This window comes from Canis lupus, chromosome 14 (assembly GCF_003254725.2).
Source record: "Canis lupus dingo isolate Sandy chromosome 14, ASM325472v2, whole genome shotgun sequence".
NCBI classification, from domain to species: domain Eukaryota; kingdom Metazoa; phylum Chordata; class Mammalia; order Carnivora; family Canidae; genus Canis; species Canis lupus.
In genome coordinates this window covers 2872434-2890462 of record NC_064256.1, presented here as the reverse complement: position 1 = coordinate 2890462, position 18029 = coordinate 2872434, and the positions used below count along the sequence as shown (strand labels likewise).

Sequence of the window (18029 nt, the reverse complement as noted above, 5' to 3'; positions counted from 1 at the left end):
ATAGACATATAAAATTGAATTAGTGAGATACTTAAAAATTTAAGGATCAGAATTTCAAAACCAGGAAATCAAGAATAAATAAAAACTCAAATAGAAAAGAAGAGTAAATAAGAAATACCATAGTGGACAAATTTCCATATTGGACTTGTTAAATGAAAAGCATTTGAGATATTAAAAAAATAATTTTTAAAGATTTTATTTATTTATCTTAGAGAAAGTGAGTACACATGTGTGAGTGGAAGAGGCAGGGGGAGAGGGAAAGAATCCTAAGCCCTGATGCAGGGCTCAATCTCATGACCAGAGCTGAAACCAAGAGTGAGATGCTTAACTGAGCCACCAAGGTATGCCAAAAGAATAATTTTTTATTTTTTTTAAAAAAATTTATTGATTTGAGGAAGAGTGAGCAAGAGAGAGAGAGCATGAATAGAGGGAGGGGCAGAGGAAGAGGGAGAAGTAGACCCCCCGTTGAGCAGGGAGCCTGACTTGGGAATTGATCCCAGGACCCTGGGATCATGACCTGAGCCAAAGGTAGATGCTTAACTGAATGAGCCACCCAGGTGCCCCAAAGAACAATTTTAAAATAAAATGTCAAAATGAATGCTTTTAAAGTGCTACATTAAGACATGTAATGATAAATCTTAAAAGACAAAGTATCCAAAGATTAAATAAGTTGTAAAACAGGGTAAGAATATAAGTAGAAAATGAGGCAAAAAAATAGATCCAGAAAAACCCATTCAATCAGTATATATCACTGTATATAATATACATATCTATGTATACTTATAATATATTTATATATACATCATATTTATCTTCTTAGTAAAACAAACCAAAAACTAAAAGAGAATGGGAAAAAAATGAAAGCCAGGGCATGACGGGAAGCCAGTGAATCACAACAATTCTATGGTCACGGCACCTTCTCACAGTGCAGGGGCCAAGCAGAATCCTTGGTTGGGGGAGAAGTAGTGTGAGGTCACCCAGAGAATAACCTGGATCCTGTAGGGGCCAAGGGAAGGCCAACCCGAGATGGGCCACTTTGGCACGAAGATTATTTTTGAGTTAAAAGCAATTAAAGCCCAGCAGATTCAGGAGAAGCTCCTTGCCTCTCCCTCAACTGCCTAAAAATAATTTAGATAAAGGATCTGCTCCAGGAAGAGAGCTATCACTATAGATAAGTACATTATGATATGAACTAGGTGTGGCAGACAGGGCCTCTGTAGTCAAAGTCCTCTGTGTCCCATTGTCCCTGAGCGGCCCAGCAAATGTGTGTTTACCGAACATTTATTCTTTTTCATCTTCCTGTGTATGGATTGCATTCCCTGCCTTTAAAGTCCCAGATCCCTGCCCCTTCTCCTTAGTTCAGGATGACCTATACGCCTCATTCAGCCTGACAGCCTCTGGAATCTCATGTCTGTGTGGATTCCCTGGATTTAAGAAATTAAATCTTATTTGTCTCCTCTTAATCTATCTCATGTCAATCGGATTCTTAGTCCAGCTAGAAGGACCTTGAAGGGAAGAGGAAATTATTCCTCCTCGACAGTTGGCATAGTCAGCAGGATAAAATTCTCTGGATGATATGAATCAAAGAGTCTACATCCTCTTCTCCCATACCCCATTACACCTTAGCAATTTCTTATAACAGCGTTGGTAAGACACTGCATAGTTGAATATATGATATACGCTGCTTTGGTCTCCAAATGCATAGGTATTCTATGGTTTTGTTTTCAGACTTTTCTGAAAAGTGGTCATGCATCAAAACCTAAAGTTGCAGATTAATGAAAGCACGCCAATCCCAAATTACGTTGGTAATGAAGTTGTTTGCAAAGATGATGAAGTTGACATATAAAGAACACCTCTGCAGTATAACAATCAGCCCAGCACCAGACAGAGTCTATGGTATCACTGCATTTTCAAAAAGCATATGCAGCAAGTTTTGTTGAACAAGGACTATGAAAAATGAGAGCAATTTGATCCACTAATTAGAATGCCTCCATCAAATCACAATGGCTCAGCTAAGGTCAGGTACCACTTGCTTGCATTTAAGGAGGAGAAAGGTCTGCAGTTCTACATCTTTTCTTATTTATTAACATGTGAAAAGCTCCCGATTTTTTTAATTAACCCAAGCAGTTGTTCGCATGAGAGATTTAGTTTAGCAATTTGATGAGGTGAATTCCACACCATGTTAAATTAGAATCCTAGACACTAAAGCCCCAAATCTAATTTTCACCCTAGTTTATAAGGTTCTCTTGAAAATTCTATTATCCTAATGCACACCTCTAATTCCCTACCTCCTATAAGACATAGTAATTCCTACCAAATGCAAAGTCAAAAATATCTTCAATTGCCATTGTGGAATATTTAAGTTTTATATTTACTGTATTTTTGAGATTAGGTGTAGAGATCCAATCTCATATTTCCTGAGGGGTACCTGGGTGGCTCAGTCAGTTGAGTGTCCCAACTCTTGGTTCCTGCTCAGGTCATGACGTCTGGGTCATGGGATCAATCCCCACATTGGGCCCCAGCCTCAGCATGGAGTCTGCTTGTCCCTCTCCCTTTGCTCTCTCCCTTCTCTCGCTCTCTCTCAAATAAATAAATATATAAAATCTCTAATATTTCCTGAAATTGCAGTACTTATAAGTTGTGGCAAAATTCTTGATCTAACCATGAGTTCTGCTAAATAAAGATTTTGCTTGGGCCAATAATTTTACCTAAACTCCATGTGCTTCTAATTGGGGTAAGTTCTTAAAAACTCAATCAATATATGATTCAGAAAGCCAAATAAAAGAAACAAAAGGAATAGTAAAGCCAAGGAAAGGCATTCTGTATCTCTATAGGTAGACCCAGGAGTGATTTCTGGTCCCAATATAGACACATTTTCAGCTTTAAAAGATCATGCCAAATTATCTTCCAAGTCAGCTGTACCAATTTGTAGTTTCTGTTGATATACTCCTTGTCCACACTTGCTATTTTCTGACTTTTCAGTGTCAGTCTGATGAATGTAATATGATCTATCACTCTGCTTTTAGGATGCATTACCCTAATTAGGGGTGAGATTGAGCATCCTTTCATATATAGGGGCCACTGGGTGTTTTTTTATTCATGAATTACTGCTCATGTCATCTGTTCTTTACAGTTGTCTTTTCCTTACTGATTTTAAGAGTTTTCTTTGGGGATCCCTGGGTGGCTCAGCGGTTTAGCACCTGCCTTTGGCCCAGGGCGCAATTCTGGAGTCCCGGGATCGAGTCCCACGTCAGGCTCCCGGCATGGAGCCTGCTTCTCTCTCTGCCTGTGACACACTCTGCCTCTCTCTCTCTCTCACTCTATGTCTACCATAAATAAATAAATAAATCTTTAAAAAAAGAGTTTTCTTTATAAATGCTGATATTAATCAATTATCAGCTATATATGTTACAAATATGTTCTCCTTGTTTGTACCCTACTTTTTCTTCCTCCCTTCCTTGTTACTTTCCCCCAAAATATCTGTGGGTTTGGAATAAGAGGGGGATCTATCCATGTCAGTTCAGCCCATCACATTGTATAGAGATTCCCAGTAGACTCTTCCTCTTAAATTTTCCCATTCCTAGCTGCTTCAGCAGTCTTTCCTAGCGAACTTTTTGGAAAAATAGACAACTCACTTGACATATGAGTTATTTTCACTTTCAAATTGTGAACATACAGTAATTATTTTTTTATTTTTCCCACTGAGTACCATTTGGAATTAAACCAATTTCTAATATTCCTCCATAACCTTAGCTGACTGAACACATAATTTATGGGTAATTGCATAATTTATGTGCAACTTGACAGCTGCTATAATGCTTAGCGAATTTTAATAACATTAGAATTATTTGCCTAAATGGTATTCTGAGAGTCAAAATTTTCATTTTGTTCTGTTTTTCCTTCTCCAAAGCTCTTAATTCTGCATGAAATACAACATTAAGTCTACAAATATTCTTGCTTTCAGTTCTCAGGTTATATCGAAACTCTATTTCAGTGGTTTATAAATTCTCTAAGGAGAGAGACTCTGTTGATTTTGCTTCCCAATGTATTCCTTGTGCTGGAGCACCATACCTGGCACATAGTAGCTTCTTTAGAAAATACTTGCTTAAAATAAAATACTTGCTTAATGAATTATATGATGTATAGACCCACAAAAATTTGGCCATATATCTTTAAGAATCTAAAACTGTTCAGAGGCTGTGGACCAATAAATCTGTTTTGAGGCATGCATTCTAAGAAAGAGCTCTGATCAATGCAGGCAGATTTATATACAAGGATGTTTATGCAGTCACTACTGATAAATAACTTTGGAAGCATAAACATGAAATATTCAACAATAATGAATTTGTTCAAATAGTTATGGGACATACAAATAATAATGTCATGATGTCGTTAAAAATCACATTTTCAAAGCACATAAAAAACACATACAAAACAGTGTTAAGTAAATAACACAGAACCCGGAACCGAATTATTCAACATGATCCTAATTTTGGTATATGATATGCAGGCATAGAGAAAACCGGAAAGAAATAGACCAGTAGTTTTCAGTAGCTGTCTTTGAGGGGTGGGAATCACCCATATGTATGGCTACTGCATTAGACTGCAAACACCTTAAAATTAGTACCAAGTATTTTAGCTTGGTATTGCTATAGTTTAGCACTGCACTTGGGACTTGTGGTACTCAACAATTCATTAGAAAATGCCCTTAAAAACAGTATAAATACTTAATCCTTTATAGCCCATTATCAATAACTTGTCATTGGTCATGTATTCTAAAATTTCTTTTATCATCATATATTTCTGTTTGCAGACAGGTGGTTGGCGGGCCATGCCAGCCGCATCCACCACAGGCATTCTGGGGCCTGGAAATGGCAGAGGCTCAGAGGCACCAGCCCTCGAATGCCTGCAGGCTGCGACGACAAAGTGTTTTTGCAGAATTTATGACTTAGTTGTGTGAAAGGAACTCTGCATGCAGAGTGTGTGCATCTTTGATTTGAAATACAGGTATTTCCATTCACTTCTGGTGGGAGGTCATCAAACACGAGGCACTAAGCGTGCTGAGCCTGCCATGGCTTCCATAAATTATCTATGGTGATTGCATTTTGGCTACTTAAGGATGATTTGGAGTTTTGGGCTGTATGTTGTCATTAAGAAATATTCTGATCTCATCACATTACCCAGTTGATTGCTGTTGAACAAGAAATGCAGCAAGACTGGAAGGCAAACCAAAGAAAGGCTTTTGTTTGGAGCCTGAGAACTGCAGTTTGGGAGAGACTGAGGAGCAGGAATGAAAAATCTGTTCCAAAGCAAGGAGAAAAGAGGCGGGCTTACAAAGGCAAAGAGGAGGCTCCCTGTAAAGCCACGTAAGTTGTTTGTCAAGAATTGTGATTGGTGTTGACAAGCTGAAGCTATTCTCACCTGCACGTGGTTGGTTGCTAAGGGCTATCACTAAGCAAAAAGTCTGTGTTCTAAGAAGAAAGAAGTTCATTTCTTGACACGGCAGCATTGCCACTGGTGCTCCAAGATGCTTGGCAACGACCTATATTTTCAAGTTTATCTTTTCTTTCAGGTGGGGATGTACATCAGCTCTGCTTCCTCGATGGCCTCCTGGCTCCATTTGGAATCAGTCTCTCAGCAGCACCGACTCTGTGTTGATATTTTCTTTCACGTCGCTAAGATCTGATCCTGTGTGGAAAGTGTGAGACTCTCAGTGCTGGTTAGTTGTGGGGTCTGCTTCCTCAAGTGCCTTCCTGGGCTTTTCAGTTCTAGATCACAGGTCCTCCTGGCACCAATGAGGAGGACTTCGGGAAAGTAGGAAGTGTCCTCAATGGGGGGCGGGGAGAGGTGCTCCAAAAGAAGTGGGATAGATCTCAGAAAAGATCTAAAGTGCCCATAGCTATGCAGGAAGGAGAAATCCTCCTTCAGGGGCCAGAGTCAAGTATAGGTGCAGCAGCCGAAGCCGAGGGGCCTCCAGCCCAGCATGGGCACCAGCTATACCCTGTTCTGACCCAAGTGGTGGTAGGTGTGAGTCCTCTAGGAAGCTATGATAGTACAGGCACACAGAAGCCTCTCACCAAGCCCCCATCCCTTCTCCACCCAAGGTAGGTGAAGCAAGCTCTACACTTGCCTCTGCCTTCCCATTATTCTCCTTCCTTGAAGACTTTTATGTGGTTCTAGTTGCCTGTCCAGGCCCTGCACCCCCCACCTGAGGGAAGCTGGGCATTTGGGCCACGGAAACACTGAGAGCAACATAGCCAAGGGGAAACCAAGACAGTATTTCCAGAGCAGGATTAGAGCTGCAGGGTCACCAGGCTTTGGAAACCCCAACACCCAAGGGCAAACAGATATCAGAACCCCTCATCCTCTTTCTAGATATCATAGAAGCTCCCGGGGTCTTTGTTCTACCCCAGGGAGATGTGGGAGCCAGCACCCCAGTGGAGAATGAGACCCCCGCCAGCCTGATCAGATGGGGGCTGGGGATCGGTTCTTTGCGACCGTTTTCTTGCTAGCAGTTCTATGTGACCGTGCTTTCACAATCCCGTTGCAGTTTAGCATTCACACCATTACACTCACTGCTAGAGTTGCAAGGAGTGTGGTTTTCAGGCCCTGATAACCAAGTCAGGCTTCCCAAAAAAGATGTCAGGGAAGAAACCCAAGTCCTATCAACCAACATTTGATCCCAACAAGGCAAGAAGCCTTTTGTCTTCTAGCACGTGACAGCAAAGTGCTGATCGTCTCACTGGCAAAATACCTTCTGTCACTGTCAGCTGCCAGCGTTTTCTGTCGCCCCCAAATGCCATCCATGGTTATGTATTCTACCCACCATGCCCCTCTTTACATAATTAACAGCCTTCTGCAGTGGTTAATGGATGAGGGAAAAGCTCTCTAAGGGGTTGATCTTAATTTATCCCCTGTCTCCTACAGGAAGACACGTGCTTCTGTGCCAAAAGTAGACATGACATGATGGGGAATTTACACATGGCCTTTATGGGGTAATTTACTGGCAAACTTGGGTGTATATTATTGTAAACTGCTGCATCCCGGGTGATTACAAGATTAAGAAAGAAGGAGTGAATTGCTAATCTTGTCAGTCCAACTGTTTTCTTCCTTGATAACATTTGTGTTATTACACTGGGTGATGAAAGATTGTAATTGGCTGTTGACACTGATTGAAGGAAGGAGACGTTGCTTTGTTTTGTTTTAAAAGGAGAATTAATTAGCTTGGTGAGGGAGGTAACGCGATTCAAATCTGCGGCTCTCCTCACAGCTGCAAAACAGAAGTGAACTGTCAAAGAGTGTTTTCATCTCTTTCTTCCCCACCTGTTTCTCTCCCTTTGATGACATCTTTTCCTAGATTTAACACATTTAAGATGCGCCCGCCAAAGAAAGCGGGTGGGGGCCGGGGGCCAGGGAGCCTTCAGGAGAAAGAGAGAGAAAATGTTGCTTTCAGGATTCACACCAGAAACGCTGCAAATGTGTGTGTTCATTTGCATGTGTTTAAGCAGTGTTGGAGGAAGATGCCAGAGACGGATGAAGCCAGGCCAACTCTGTGTCACTCAAGTTGGCCTAGACCGGTAACCAACACCTGAGACGGGCCACCCATGTGGTAGCCAGAAGAGAAGGTTCTAGGTAAATCGACACACCAGCGTTTGCCTGGTTTGGTCTCGAGATGTTGGAGTGCTTGAGCAATGAAATCCTGCTGTCCTGCAAGATGCCCTATCTGCTTGAACCAGATGCATGTACCTGGTCCCTTTCTGCCCCCAGAGAGAAAACACAGGGCCAAGAACTGGGATAGACAGGGAAGTGGATTCATACCCTCACCCTTCACCAAACCCACCTGCAAAATGTTTCTTGTTCCCTGCATGGGCTGCTGGCCTAGGAGCCTGAGATCCCAAGGAAGGAATGCTTTTACCAAGGGATGTGTCAAATGTTTTTGGGGGAGGAAGAAGGTGAGACCGCCACCTGGTCCTTGTTGGCTCCTTCCATCCCTGGGGCCACAGGCAAAGGAGAGGATCGTGGTCACTATGAGGGGGAATTTGGAACTCGTCCTGGTCCTTACATGTCCAGAGGCTCAAGTTCATGGAAGGCGGCACCACCGGTACAGGTAGGAGAGGTGCCAGGCACTTGAGGATCGAAGGTTGGGGTCATTCCACGAGGCAAAGCCCCTTGAGGAGCTGAGGGGCAGACAGAGGGCAGAGGGAACACGGCATGCAAGGCCAACTAAGAAAGTTGTTAACACCAACTATGGCCTCACAGACAACTGCTACAATGCATTGTTATGAATGGATTAGTGCATTGACATTAGCAAATTAATTTTATTAGCAGTGACAGATCCCTACCCCTTTGCATTTTCCGTAAGACATATGACAGTTGGCTTAATTTTTGGTTTCAGGTTACAGGATAGCAAAGGGAATTGTGACTGAAAAGGGTGGCGTGTTTGGATGAGGTGACCTATCACATTAGGCAGAAGCATGCTGCTTCACTCCACTGTTTGGACGTTAGATATTATTTAATAGTCCAGCCTCGGGCCCGACTATGCTGGCCTGCCCCTGTAATTCTAATCTCTCCCCCGTGGCAGAGGGTTTGGGAGTCTTGCAATGTACATTCCCCAGAATATTCACCAGCAGTAATGGGGGACAGTTTCCTCAAACAACATGTACTTGGTGTGACATGGGAGGCAGAAATGAGAGGCATATAATTGATCCTCTGGCAACAGCGGGCAGACAAGAGGGCTTTTGCAGATGTGTCATTGTATAATGGCTTCTAGATGCTTTCCTTGAGGACTTCCTCGAGTGGCTGAACTAGTCCCACTAGTGGCTTACCTCCTGTGAAAAATAAGCCATTAGATTAGGTTACAGTGGTCTGGGTCTCCATTACACACAGTTAAGCCTAATCCTGATAACACTTGTATAAAAGGGATGACAGGTTTTCATTTTCTGATACAATTACATATGCAAACATATTTACAGAGACCAATATTTTCTAGAATCAAAATTTGAGCAATACTGTAACATTGATTCTTGTGTGAAAGAGGGATATTGGACAATCCAGTGGATAATGGATGGTGCATTAAACTCCATTTGTGCCAGATAGTGAATTATTGAAAATGAAAACTCTTGTAATGATCCTTGTAAAATGGTTGAAGGTTTATGATCAAAGTATAATTCAGGGATGGCATGTATCCAGGTAGATGAGATAACATAATTTAAATGCTTTCTGAGATGGGCCTTGGAGAAACTAGAAGAATGGTTAATGCGTACATTAAACATTCTGTAAATTACAGCTACTTAAGCAAATTGTTGATAAAGGCTTTGTGATTTAATTACCTAAGTTTCCATCTTGTGTATTTGATCTTCTTGATTAACCCAGAAGCCATGGGTTAAGCCATGGATTCAGATACCAGGAATACTGGGTACATTTGGATGTGTGAACATTTAAGAACCAGCCCTGTTTCAGGGTGCTGTTTTGCTATTAACTTCCTGGGTTTTATATTCTTGCTTGCATTACAGAACAGATCATAAGTTCTCAGAGAAAAGGTAGAAAATAAGTTGTGAATTCAAAGACGCATGTTAACATCATGGCGAAAAAAACAATTCAAGACTAATCACTGACTTTTAGCATATAGAGATCTACACCAAACGGTCTCTGAGATTTTAGTGCTGGCACAACACTGTGATTAAGACTGTAGATTCTGGAATCAGTCTACATGGGTTCAAATACCAGCTCCACTGCTTATGATTAACTGGGCCATTAGTTCCTCTGTGCCTCAGTTTCCTGGCCTGTGAAACTAAGATAATTTTCTAACTTCAATGACTTTTCATGAGGATTAGGTGGAGCACAGTGCCTCATACATGGTAAATATAGGTTTACTATTAGTACCATGTCACCTCATTTAATTGCTGGGATGAAATCCATTCTCGTAACCACATTAAAGACTCCAGGAAATTGATGCTTGGCCTTCATGAAAGGAATATGTTCATGCAGTAAACTTCATTTGAAGCTATTATGGGAAATAATAAAACTCTAATAATTTTCACCAGAAGCTCCCTTAGCTTCAGAGTGCATCTGTGTACCAGAGTCACGTGCAATAATGAAGCCAGATGCTAAATTTTTGACATGCTGATTAAGAAAAAATCAGACATGAACATAACTTAATTTTAATGATGGGATGATTTTATTAAGTTAATTTGCAGATAAAGAACATCACTGAAAAACTCTCAACAAGTACTTGCATGGCCAGATGTGCTTTCTTTTTCTTTGAAGAAGTTTTGACATTAATATACACTCAATTCATTGATCTGTGCTTATCTTTGATGGTTGCTTGAATGACGAATAGAAGCCAGGGACAAAGAAATTGGATCTTTTCTGTCTTCCACCTATATGCTCGAGCCCTTATTAATGAGAGAAATCTCAGGCTGAGACACTGCTGTGTTATCTGCAATTACACTTCCATACGCTGGGGTCACAAGCTGCTCTGGAGAAGACTGCTCCACGGGGGAGATAGAAAATTTGCTAAGGCATTGAACTAAACCATGCTGTAGTCTCCTGGAGGGTTCTCTACGTTTTGGAGGCTTGCAGTTCACATTGTAGAATTCCCCGTCCTCCGTTCCCGTATGACTTGAGTGTGAAGGGGCTTCAGAAGCAGCCAAGGTCGGTCCAGCATAGGCTCAGGGCCAGTTGGGAACATCAAGCCTCATCCTTCCAATACAGTTGTGCTGTGACTTTTTAAAGAGATGAATTTTACTTATCCTATATTTAAATACAAAATCTCCCATTTGTTTTTTTCTTTCGGTGTCCTGGATCTACGGGCTACTGGATAACATTAAACATAGATTAGGTGTAGCCAACTGCTTGGAAAGACGCTTTCATATTAAGATTTATGTAAAAGCAACAGACTGGAGATAAAGAGAACTGGCCATTGCAGTATTACCAAAAAAATCAACATGTTTTTATTAAAGAAGATTTGAGATTGGCTATAGCAACTTACTGCCTGAGCCTCTAAAACCTCCAAAAGTAGACGGATCTTCCTTAAATTTCTAAGGTAGAAACAGACTTGTATGTAGCCTGAGAAGTGGGTTACGATTGATCCAGCTGCTAGGCATTAGGAAGACAGGTTGCTTATGATGTTTGTAGTGAAAGGCACTACCGCCACTATCCAAGGCGAAAATTGGAGAGCTTTTGAAACAGTACACGAGCACTTGAAAGGTAATGGTGATGGGAAACACCTGCAAGAAATTTATCACTTTTATTAAGAAACAATGTACAGATTCAAGATAAAAACCAGGTGTCTGATAAGTTGTTTCAGAAGGTAGAAAATTACTCTTCATGAGAAATCATGGTAAAAAGACCCATTCGGTTTGGCAAAACAGTTTATTACAAAATTTCCCTTTCCTCAGATAACTCAGAAGGCTGAAAATCAGTGTTGGTATTTATAAGCTTGAAATCTGAATATGAACTCATGTCTTTAGCTGGCCTACTACACACCCTACTGCTCTGCAGCCTTCTCCTCCCCCAATCTTTGTTCTTAAAGTATGATACTGAAGGAAGAGCAAAGAGGCTGGAAAAATCAGACTCCCCTGTGCCTTCCCACCTCTCCTCCACAGAATTCGTTCAGAAGTCCCACTTTATAAATCATCCCTTTTATTGGAGGATGAGGCCATTCTCTAGATGAGAGCAACTAGCACAGAAATGATCTGTGCTTGCAAGTGATGCATAGACGTTTTCATTGTGCTGAGGAACCACCACTGCTTCTCCCCTTGGTTCACGGGCATCTTCTCACATGTCAAAAGATATGAATAATTCAAGAAGCCAACAAATTATTACATTTTTTTTCTTAAAAGGTATGGGTCTTCTTTTAAATGGAGACCAAGCTTCCCCCCACCCCAACCCCGCCAACCTCTGGTACACTTGCAGCCTGCCTTCCTTGATTCAAACTGAGGATTATTTGGTAGAATGGCTAGCAATATAATTAGGTAAATCTCAGAGGAGGTGTCTCAAAATGGTACTGAGAATAGACAGACAATGAACTCCAGGCATCAGCCAATACCAGCTCTGAAGATGTAAGCTTCACCCTGGGCAGCCTACTTCAAAAACTGGAGAGTCTTTAATGCTACCCTGAGAGACAGCTTCCTGCACCAAGCATCAAAAGACACAAGGTGCTAAATACAGAATGCTCTTCCCCCCGCAACACCACCGGCAATCAGAGAGCAATCTCTTGCGTGTGTCCTCCATTCCTTCTCAGAAATGTTAGAAGTCTTGTAAATGAGTCTCAGAAATGTTTCCTCTTATTGTTTCCTTCCCAAACAGCTAATGGAGAGCGGGGACAGGTATCAGGAACCAATAAAAAGTTTCTCAGAAACTTGATGGAGTAAGAAATCTGGGAAAAAGTTCACTTGTTCCATTAATGCAAGTCAGACACTGGGCTGGGGCTGGGGCTGGCACTACAGCACCGAGTAAGACTGGTCCCTGGTGCCTCCTTTCTCTGCAGTGTCTATTGGCAGGAAGCTGCTGGAAAGAGAGCACAATACAGTCTCCACCCTAGCTTGGTACATAATGAACATATTCCAACACTTATGACCACTTTTTACTTACAAATATTGTTCATACTCATGTTGAAACATCGATCAATAATAAGGTATTAATGGATTTTATCTACACTGACAGTTGTTTCAACCTAAGAATGAACACACCGGTGAGATCTACTTTTCAGAATAAAGCTATTGAGACCAAAATGCTTTGTTCCTCAAAGGGCAGAATTACTCATGATTCTATTTACTCCAGGCTGAAGAGAAACAAACTACAATAATGTAGGATCTTGATTTCTAACCTACATGATAGAGATCTTTTCAATGTGTATCTGTGCATTTGCCCAGATCTTTGCCACGTTCCTCTGCAGGGGCCAAGGGCAGGCCGCCCATAACGTAGCACAATGGCATAGTCATTATTTTGAATTGAAGCTACTTGGGGAACCATAGGTCCAAGGACACTCAGACCCTCTCCTATCCTCCTGAAGCAGAAAATAAATCTCCCATATGAAAGGTACTCTCTCTGTATTAAGAGCTAAAAAGATATCCTCATTACCAGAGAAAAGGATTTTGAAGCCAAGAAAGCTATGGAAACAAACTTTGTTACTTTTCCTTTACTAATCTACTACCTCAGCCCAAATTCCACTTAGAATTCCCTAATAAAACTCCCAAATATCCATTTTCTTTATGCTGTCAATTTCTCACAGATTTACTGTCTCTAAAATGCACAAAAACTCCCCACCTTGCTCATTAATTCACATCTCAGTTTCATTATTGGGTCTGTGTGCACAAAATAAGATGTTAGTTTCTCCTGTTAATTTTCTCCTATAGATTTTGTAGTCCAGCCAGAAGAACCTTGGAAAGAAGAAAAATATCGTCCTCATCTTCAATTGGCCTAGTTGGCAGGTTACACTTCCACTGGATATTTGCCGTGAAAGTTCTGCAGCTTTGAGATCTTGGGACATCGGACAGATAGCTGGTAGAAGGTGAGATTTCTTACCACACCAGCTCCCAGAATCTCTGTCTACAGAGTCCAGTGGAGTGAGAGTGGTGACAACCTTAATTTCTCTAAATTTAGATTAGGAGAAAATATTGTGGAACTGGTTCCTTGGGCTCGCTACTCTTGGTTTTACGGATTTATTTCCTCCAAGAGATTGTCACTCTTTTCCTTTGTATCTTTTGTGTCATCATAGAAAGGAATTACCAAACCTTGAGGAAGGTCCATACTGTTTTCTGCTGTGGCTGCACCAATTTACATTCCCACCAACAGTGCATGAGAGTTCCCTTTTCCCCACATCCTAACACTTTTTGTCTTTTTTATTTTAGCATTCTAGCAGGTCTAAGGTGATATTTCAGTTTTGCATTTTCTTTATGATTAGTGAGGTTGTGCATCTTTTCACGTATCTGTTGGCCATCTGAATGTCTTCTTTGGAAAAAACCGTTCAAGTCCTCTGCCCATTTTTACATTAGATTTTTTGGCGCGCGCGCGCGTGTGTACGTGTGTGTGTGTGTACGTAGAGTTGTATAATGAGCTCTTTATATATTTTCGATATTCATCCCTTATCAGGTATATCATTTGCAAATATCTTCTCCTATTCAGTAGGTTGAACTTTTTGTTTTATTGATGGTTTCCTTCACTATACAGAAGCTTTTGAAGCTTTTTATTTTGATAAATAAAAATTAATTTTAATTTTGTTTTTGTTTCCCTTGCCTGGGGAGTCAGATCTAGAAAAATGTTGTTAAGGCCAACATCTAAGAGATTACTGTCTTAATATTTTAAGGAGTTTTACTGCTTTGGGTCTCATAATTAAGGCTCCAAACCATTTTGAGTTTATTTTTGTGTATGGTGTAAGGATTTGTCCAGTTTCATTCTTTTGTATATACCTGTCCAGTCTTCCCAACACCGTTTACTGAAGAGACTGTCACTTCCCCATTGTATATCCTTGCCTCCTCTCTTTTAATTGACCATATATGCATGGGTTTATTTCTGGGCTCTCTATTCTGTTCCAATGATCTGTGTCTACTTTTGTGTCAGTAGCATATTGTTTTGATTACTCCATCTTTGTAGTGTATCTTGAGTTTGGGATTGTGATACCACCAGGTTTGTTCTTTCTCAAGATTGCTGTGGTTATTTGGGGTTTTGTGTGGTTCCATACAAATTTAACTGTTATTTGTTCCAGTTCTGTGAAAAATGTTATTGATATTTTGATGAGGATTGCATTAAATCTATATACTGCTTTGGGTAGTATGGACGTTTTAACAATATTAGTTCTTCCATTTTACGAGCATGGAATATCTTTCCATTTGCTGTGTCATCTTTCATTTTTTTCAATATTCTATAGTTTTAGAGTACTAGTTGAGGTATTTTATTCCTTTTGGTACAATTATAGGTAGGATTGTTTTCTTTCTCTTTTTGCTATTTATTAGTGTACAGAAATGAAAGATTCCTGTATATTAGTTTTATATCCTGAGACATAAATGAATTCATTTATCAGTTCTAATGGTTTTTTTGGTGGAATCTTTAGGGTTTCTATATATTGTCTTCTCCAAATACTGAAAGTTTTACTTCTTCCTTACCAATCTGGATGCTTATGTCTTTTTCTTGTCTGATTGCTGTGGCTAGGACTTCCAGTATTATGTTGAATAAAAGTGGCTAGAGCAGACTGACATTCTTGTCTTGTCTCAGGTTTTAGAGGAAAACCTGTTAGCTGAAAGCTTTTCCTCATTGGGTATGTCAGTTATGTTTGTCATAATAGCCTTTGATATGCTGAGATAGATTTCCTCTAAACCCCTTTGTTAAATATTGTCAAATGCTTTTTCTGAATCTCTTGAGATGGTTATATGATTTTTATCCTTCATTTAAAAAAAAAAAAAAGATTAGAGAGAATGCAAGCAATGGGATGGGCAGAGGAAGGCAGAGAATCCCCAACAGATTCCCCACTAAGCATGGAACCCTCAACACAGTGCTCAATCCCAGGACCCCAAGATCATGACGTGAGCAAAAATTAAGAGTCAGACACTTAACCAACTGAGCTACCAAGGTGCCCCATCCTTCATTTTGTTGATGTGATGTAACACATTGATTGATTTGCAAATATTGAACCATACTTGCATCCCTAGAGTAAATCCCATATGATAATGAATGACTCTTTTAATGTATTGTTGGATTCAGTTTAATATTTTGTTAAGGATTTTTCAATCTGTGTTTATCAGAGACATTCGCCTATAGTTGTAGCGTCTTTGATTTTGTTATGAAGGTGATGCTGGCCTTTAAAATGAATTTGTAAGATTTCCTTCCTATTTTTAAGAATAGTTTGACAAAACAAGATTAACCCCTATTTACTTATTTTTAGGATTTGTTTATTTTATAGAGTATGCAAGTGGCAGTGAGGCAGTGTGAGAGGGAGAGAAGCAGACTCCCTGCTGAGCAGAGAGCCTGATGCAGGGCTTGACCCGAGGACCCCAAGATCATGACTTAAGTGGAAACCAAGAATTGGAGCTTAAACGACTGAGCCACCCAGATCTCTTAACTCTTCTTTAAATGTTTGACAGAATTCATCTGTGAAGACATCAGTTCCTAGACTTTTTTTTTTTAAAGATTTAATTTATTTATTCATGAGAGACACAGAGGGAGGCAGAGAGAGAAGCAGGCGTTTGAGGATTTTTTTGATTATTCATCAGTTTCACTACCAGTAACTGGCCCGTTCAGATTTTTTATTTCTTCCTGATTCATTTTTTGGAAGATTGTATACATCTAGGAATTTATACAGATTGCCCAATTTGTTGGCATATATTTTTTGTACGCTCTTATAATCCTTTGTAGTGTTGTGATGTCAGTTGTTACTTCTTTTGTCCTTTTGCTTATCAATTATGTTTAGCTTTTCAAAGAACCAGCTCTTGGTTTCCTTGATCTTTTTTTTTTTTTACTGTTTCACTTATTTCCACTCTTTTATTATTTCCTTCATTCTACTAATTTTGGGCTTTGTTAATATTCTTTTTCTAATTCCTTTATATGTTGTTAAATTATTTGAAATTTTTGTTTCTTGAGGTAGGCCTCTAATACTATACATTTCCCTCTTAGAAGTGTTTTATTGTGTCCCAAAGATTTTGGACTGTTATGTTTTCATTTTCATTTGTCTCCATTTTTTCATTTCATTTTTTATTTATTCATTGACCCACTGGTTAGTAACATGTTTAGGTTTCATGTGCTTGTTTTTTTCCATCCTTGTAATTTCTAGTTTCATACTGTTGTGGTCAGAAAAGATGCTTGATAGGATTTCAATCTCCTTAAATTTATTGAGACTTGTTTGGTGGCCTAACATGTGATCCATTCTGGAGAATGTTTTACGTGTACTTAAAAAGAAGGTGTATTCTGTTGTTTCTAGATGGAATGTTCTGTATGTATGTATAAAGTCCATCTGGTCTAGTGGGTCATTTAAGGCCACGGTTTCCTTATTTCCTGTCTGGATGATCTATTTACTCCCTTCACTTTACTCTGTAAATAGTCTGAAGTATGTCTCTTATAAGCAACATACAGATGGATCTGGCCCTTTTATTCATTCTGTCACCCTATGTCTTTTTTTTTTTTTAAGATTTTATTCATTTGAGAGAGAGAGAGAACACAAGTAGAGGGAGGAGCAGAGAGGAAGGAGAGTGACAAGCAGACTCTGCTGAGCACAGAGCCTGATGCAGGATTGATTCCAGGACTCCAAGACCATGACCTGAACTGAAGGCAGATGCTTAATAGACTGAGCTATTCAGGTACCCCCTTTTATCTATCTATCATCTATCTATCTATCTATCTATCTATCTATCTATCTATCTATCATCTATCATCAATCATCTATTTTTTATCTATTTATTTTTTTAATAAATTAATTTTTTTATTGGCGTTCAATTTACCAACATACAGAATAACACCCAGTGCTCATCCCATCAAGTGTCCCCCTCAGTGCCCGTCACCCAGTCACCCCCACTCCTCACCCTCCTCCCCTTCCACCACCCCTAGTTCGTTTCCCAGAGTTAGGAGTCTTTATGTTCTGTCTCCCTTTCTGATATTTCCCACACATTTCTTCTCCCTTCCCTTATATTCCCTTTCACTATTATTTATATTCCCCAAACGAATGAGAACATACACTGTTTGTCCTTCTCCGATTGACTTACTTCACTCAGCATAATACCCTCCAGTTCCATCTACGTTGAAGCAAATGGTAGGTATTTGTCGTTTCTAATGGCTGAGGAATATTCCATTGTATACATAAACCACATCTTCTTTATCCATTCATCTTTCCATGGACACCGAGGCTCCTTCCACAGTTTGGCTATTGTGGACATTGCTGCTAGAAACATCGGGTGCAGGTGTCCCGGCGTTTCATTGCATCTGAATCTTTGGGGTAAATCCCCAACAGTGCAATTGCTGGGTGGTAGGGCAGGTCTATTTTTAACTCTTTGAGGAACCTCCACACAGTTTTCCAGAGTGGCTGCACCAGGTCACATTCCCAC

At 40.1% G+C, this 18029-nt stretch overlaps 1 protein-coding gene and 1 long non-coding RNA gene across 3 annotated transcripts in view; one reads left to right on the top strand and one right to left on the bottom strand.

The window, feature by feature from the left end:
- Positions 1–1666: 1666 nt before the first annotated feature.
- On the top strand, positions 1667–17287 carry LOC118350547 (uncharacterized). Its single transcript, XR_004804512.2, has 4 exons — positions 1667–5366; positions 5573–5719; positions 13359–13513; positions 17120–17287. It is a non-coding gene; the product is annotated as an uncharacterized LOC118350547 (long non-coding RNA).
- Positions 10155–18029, bottom strand: part of SLC35B4 (solute carrier family 35 member B4) — a 45548-nt gene continuing 37673 nt past the window's right edge. The window contains exon 9 of one of the 2 annotated variants that reach the window (XM_049093462.1): positions 10155–11228. In XM_049093462.1, coding sequence (XP_048949419.1) covers positions 11155–11228 — 74 coding nt within the window. In that variant the 3' untranslated portion in view covers positions 10155–11154. Of the gene's footprint in view, positions 11246–18029 lie in introns of both variants that reach the window. The other variant, XM_049093461.1, reaches the window with a different exon arrangement.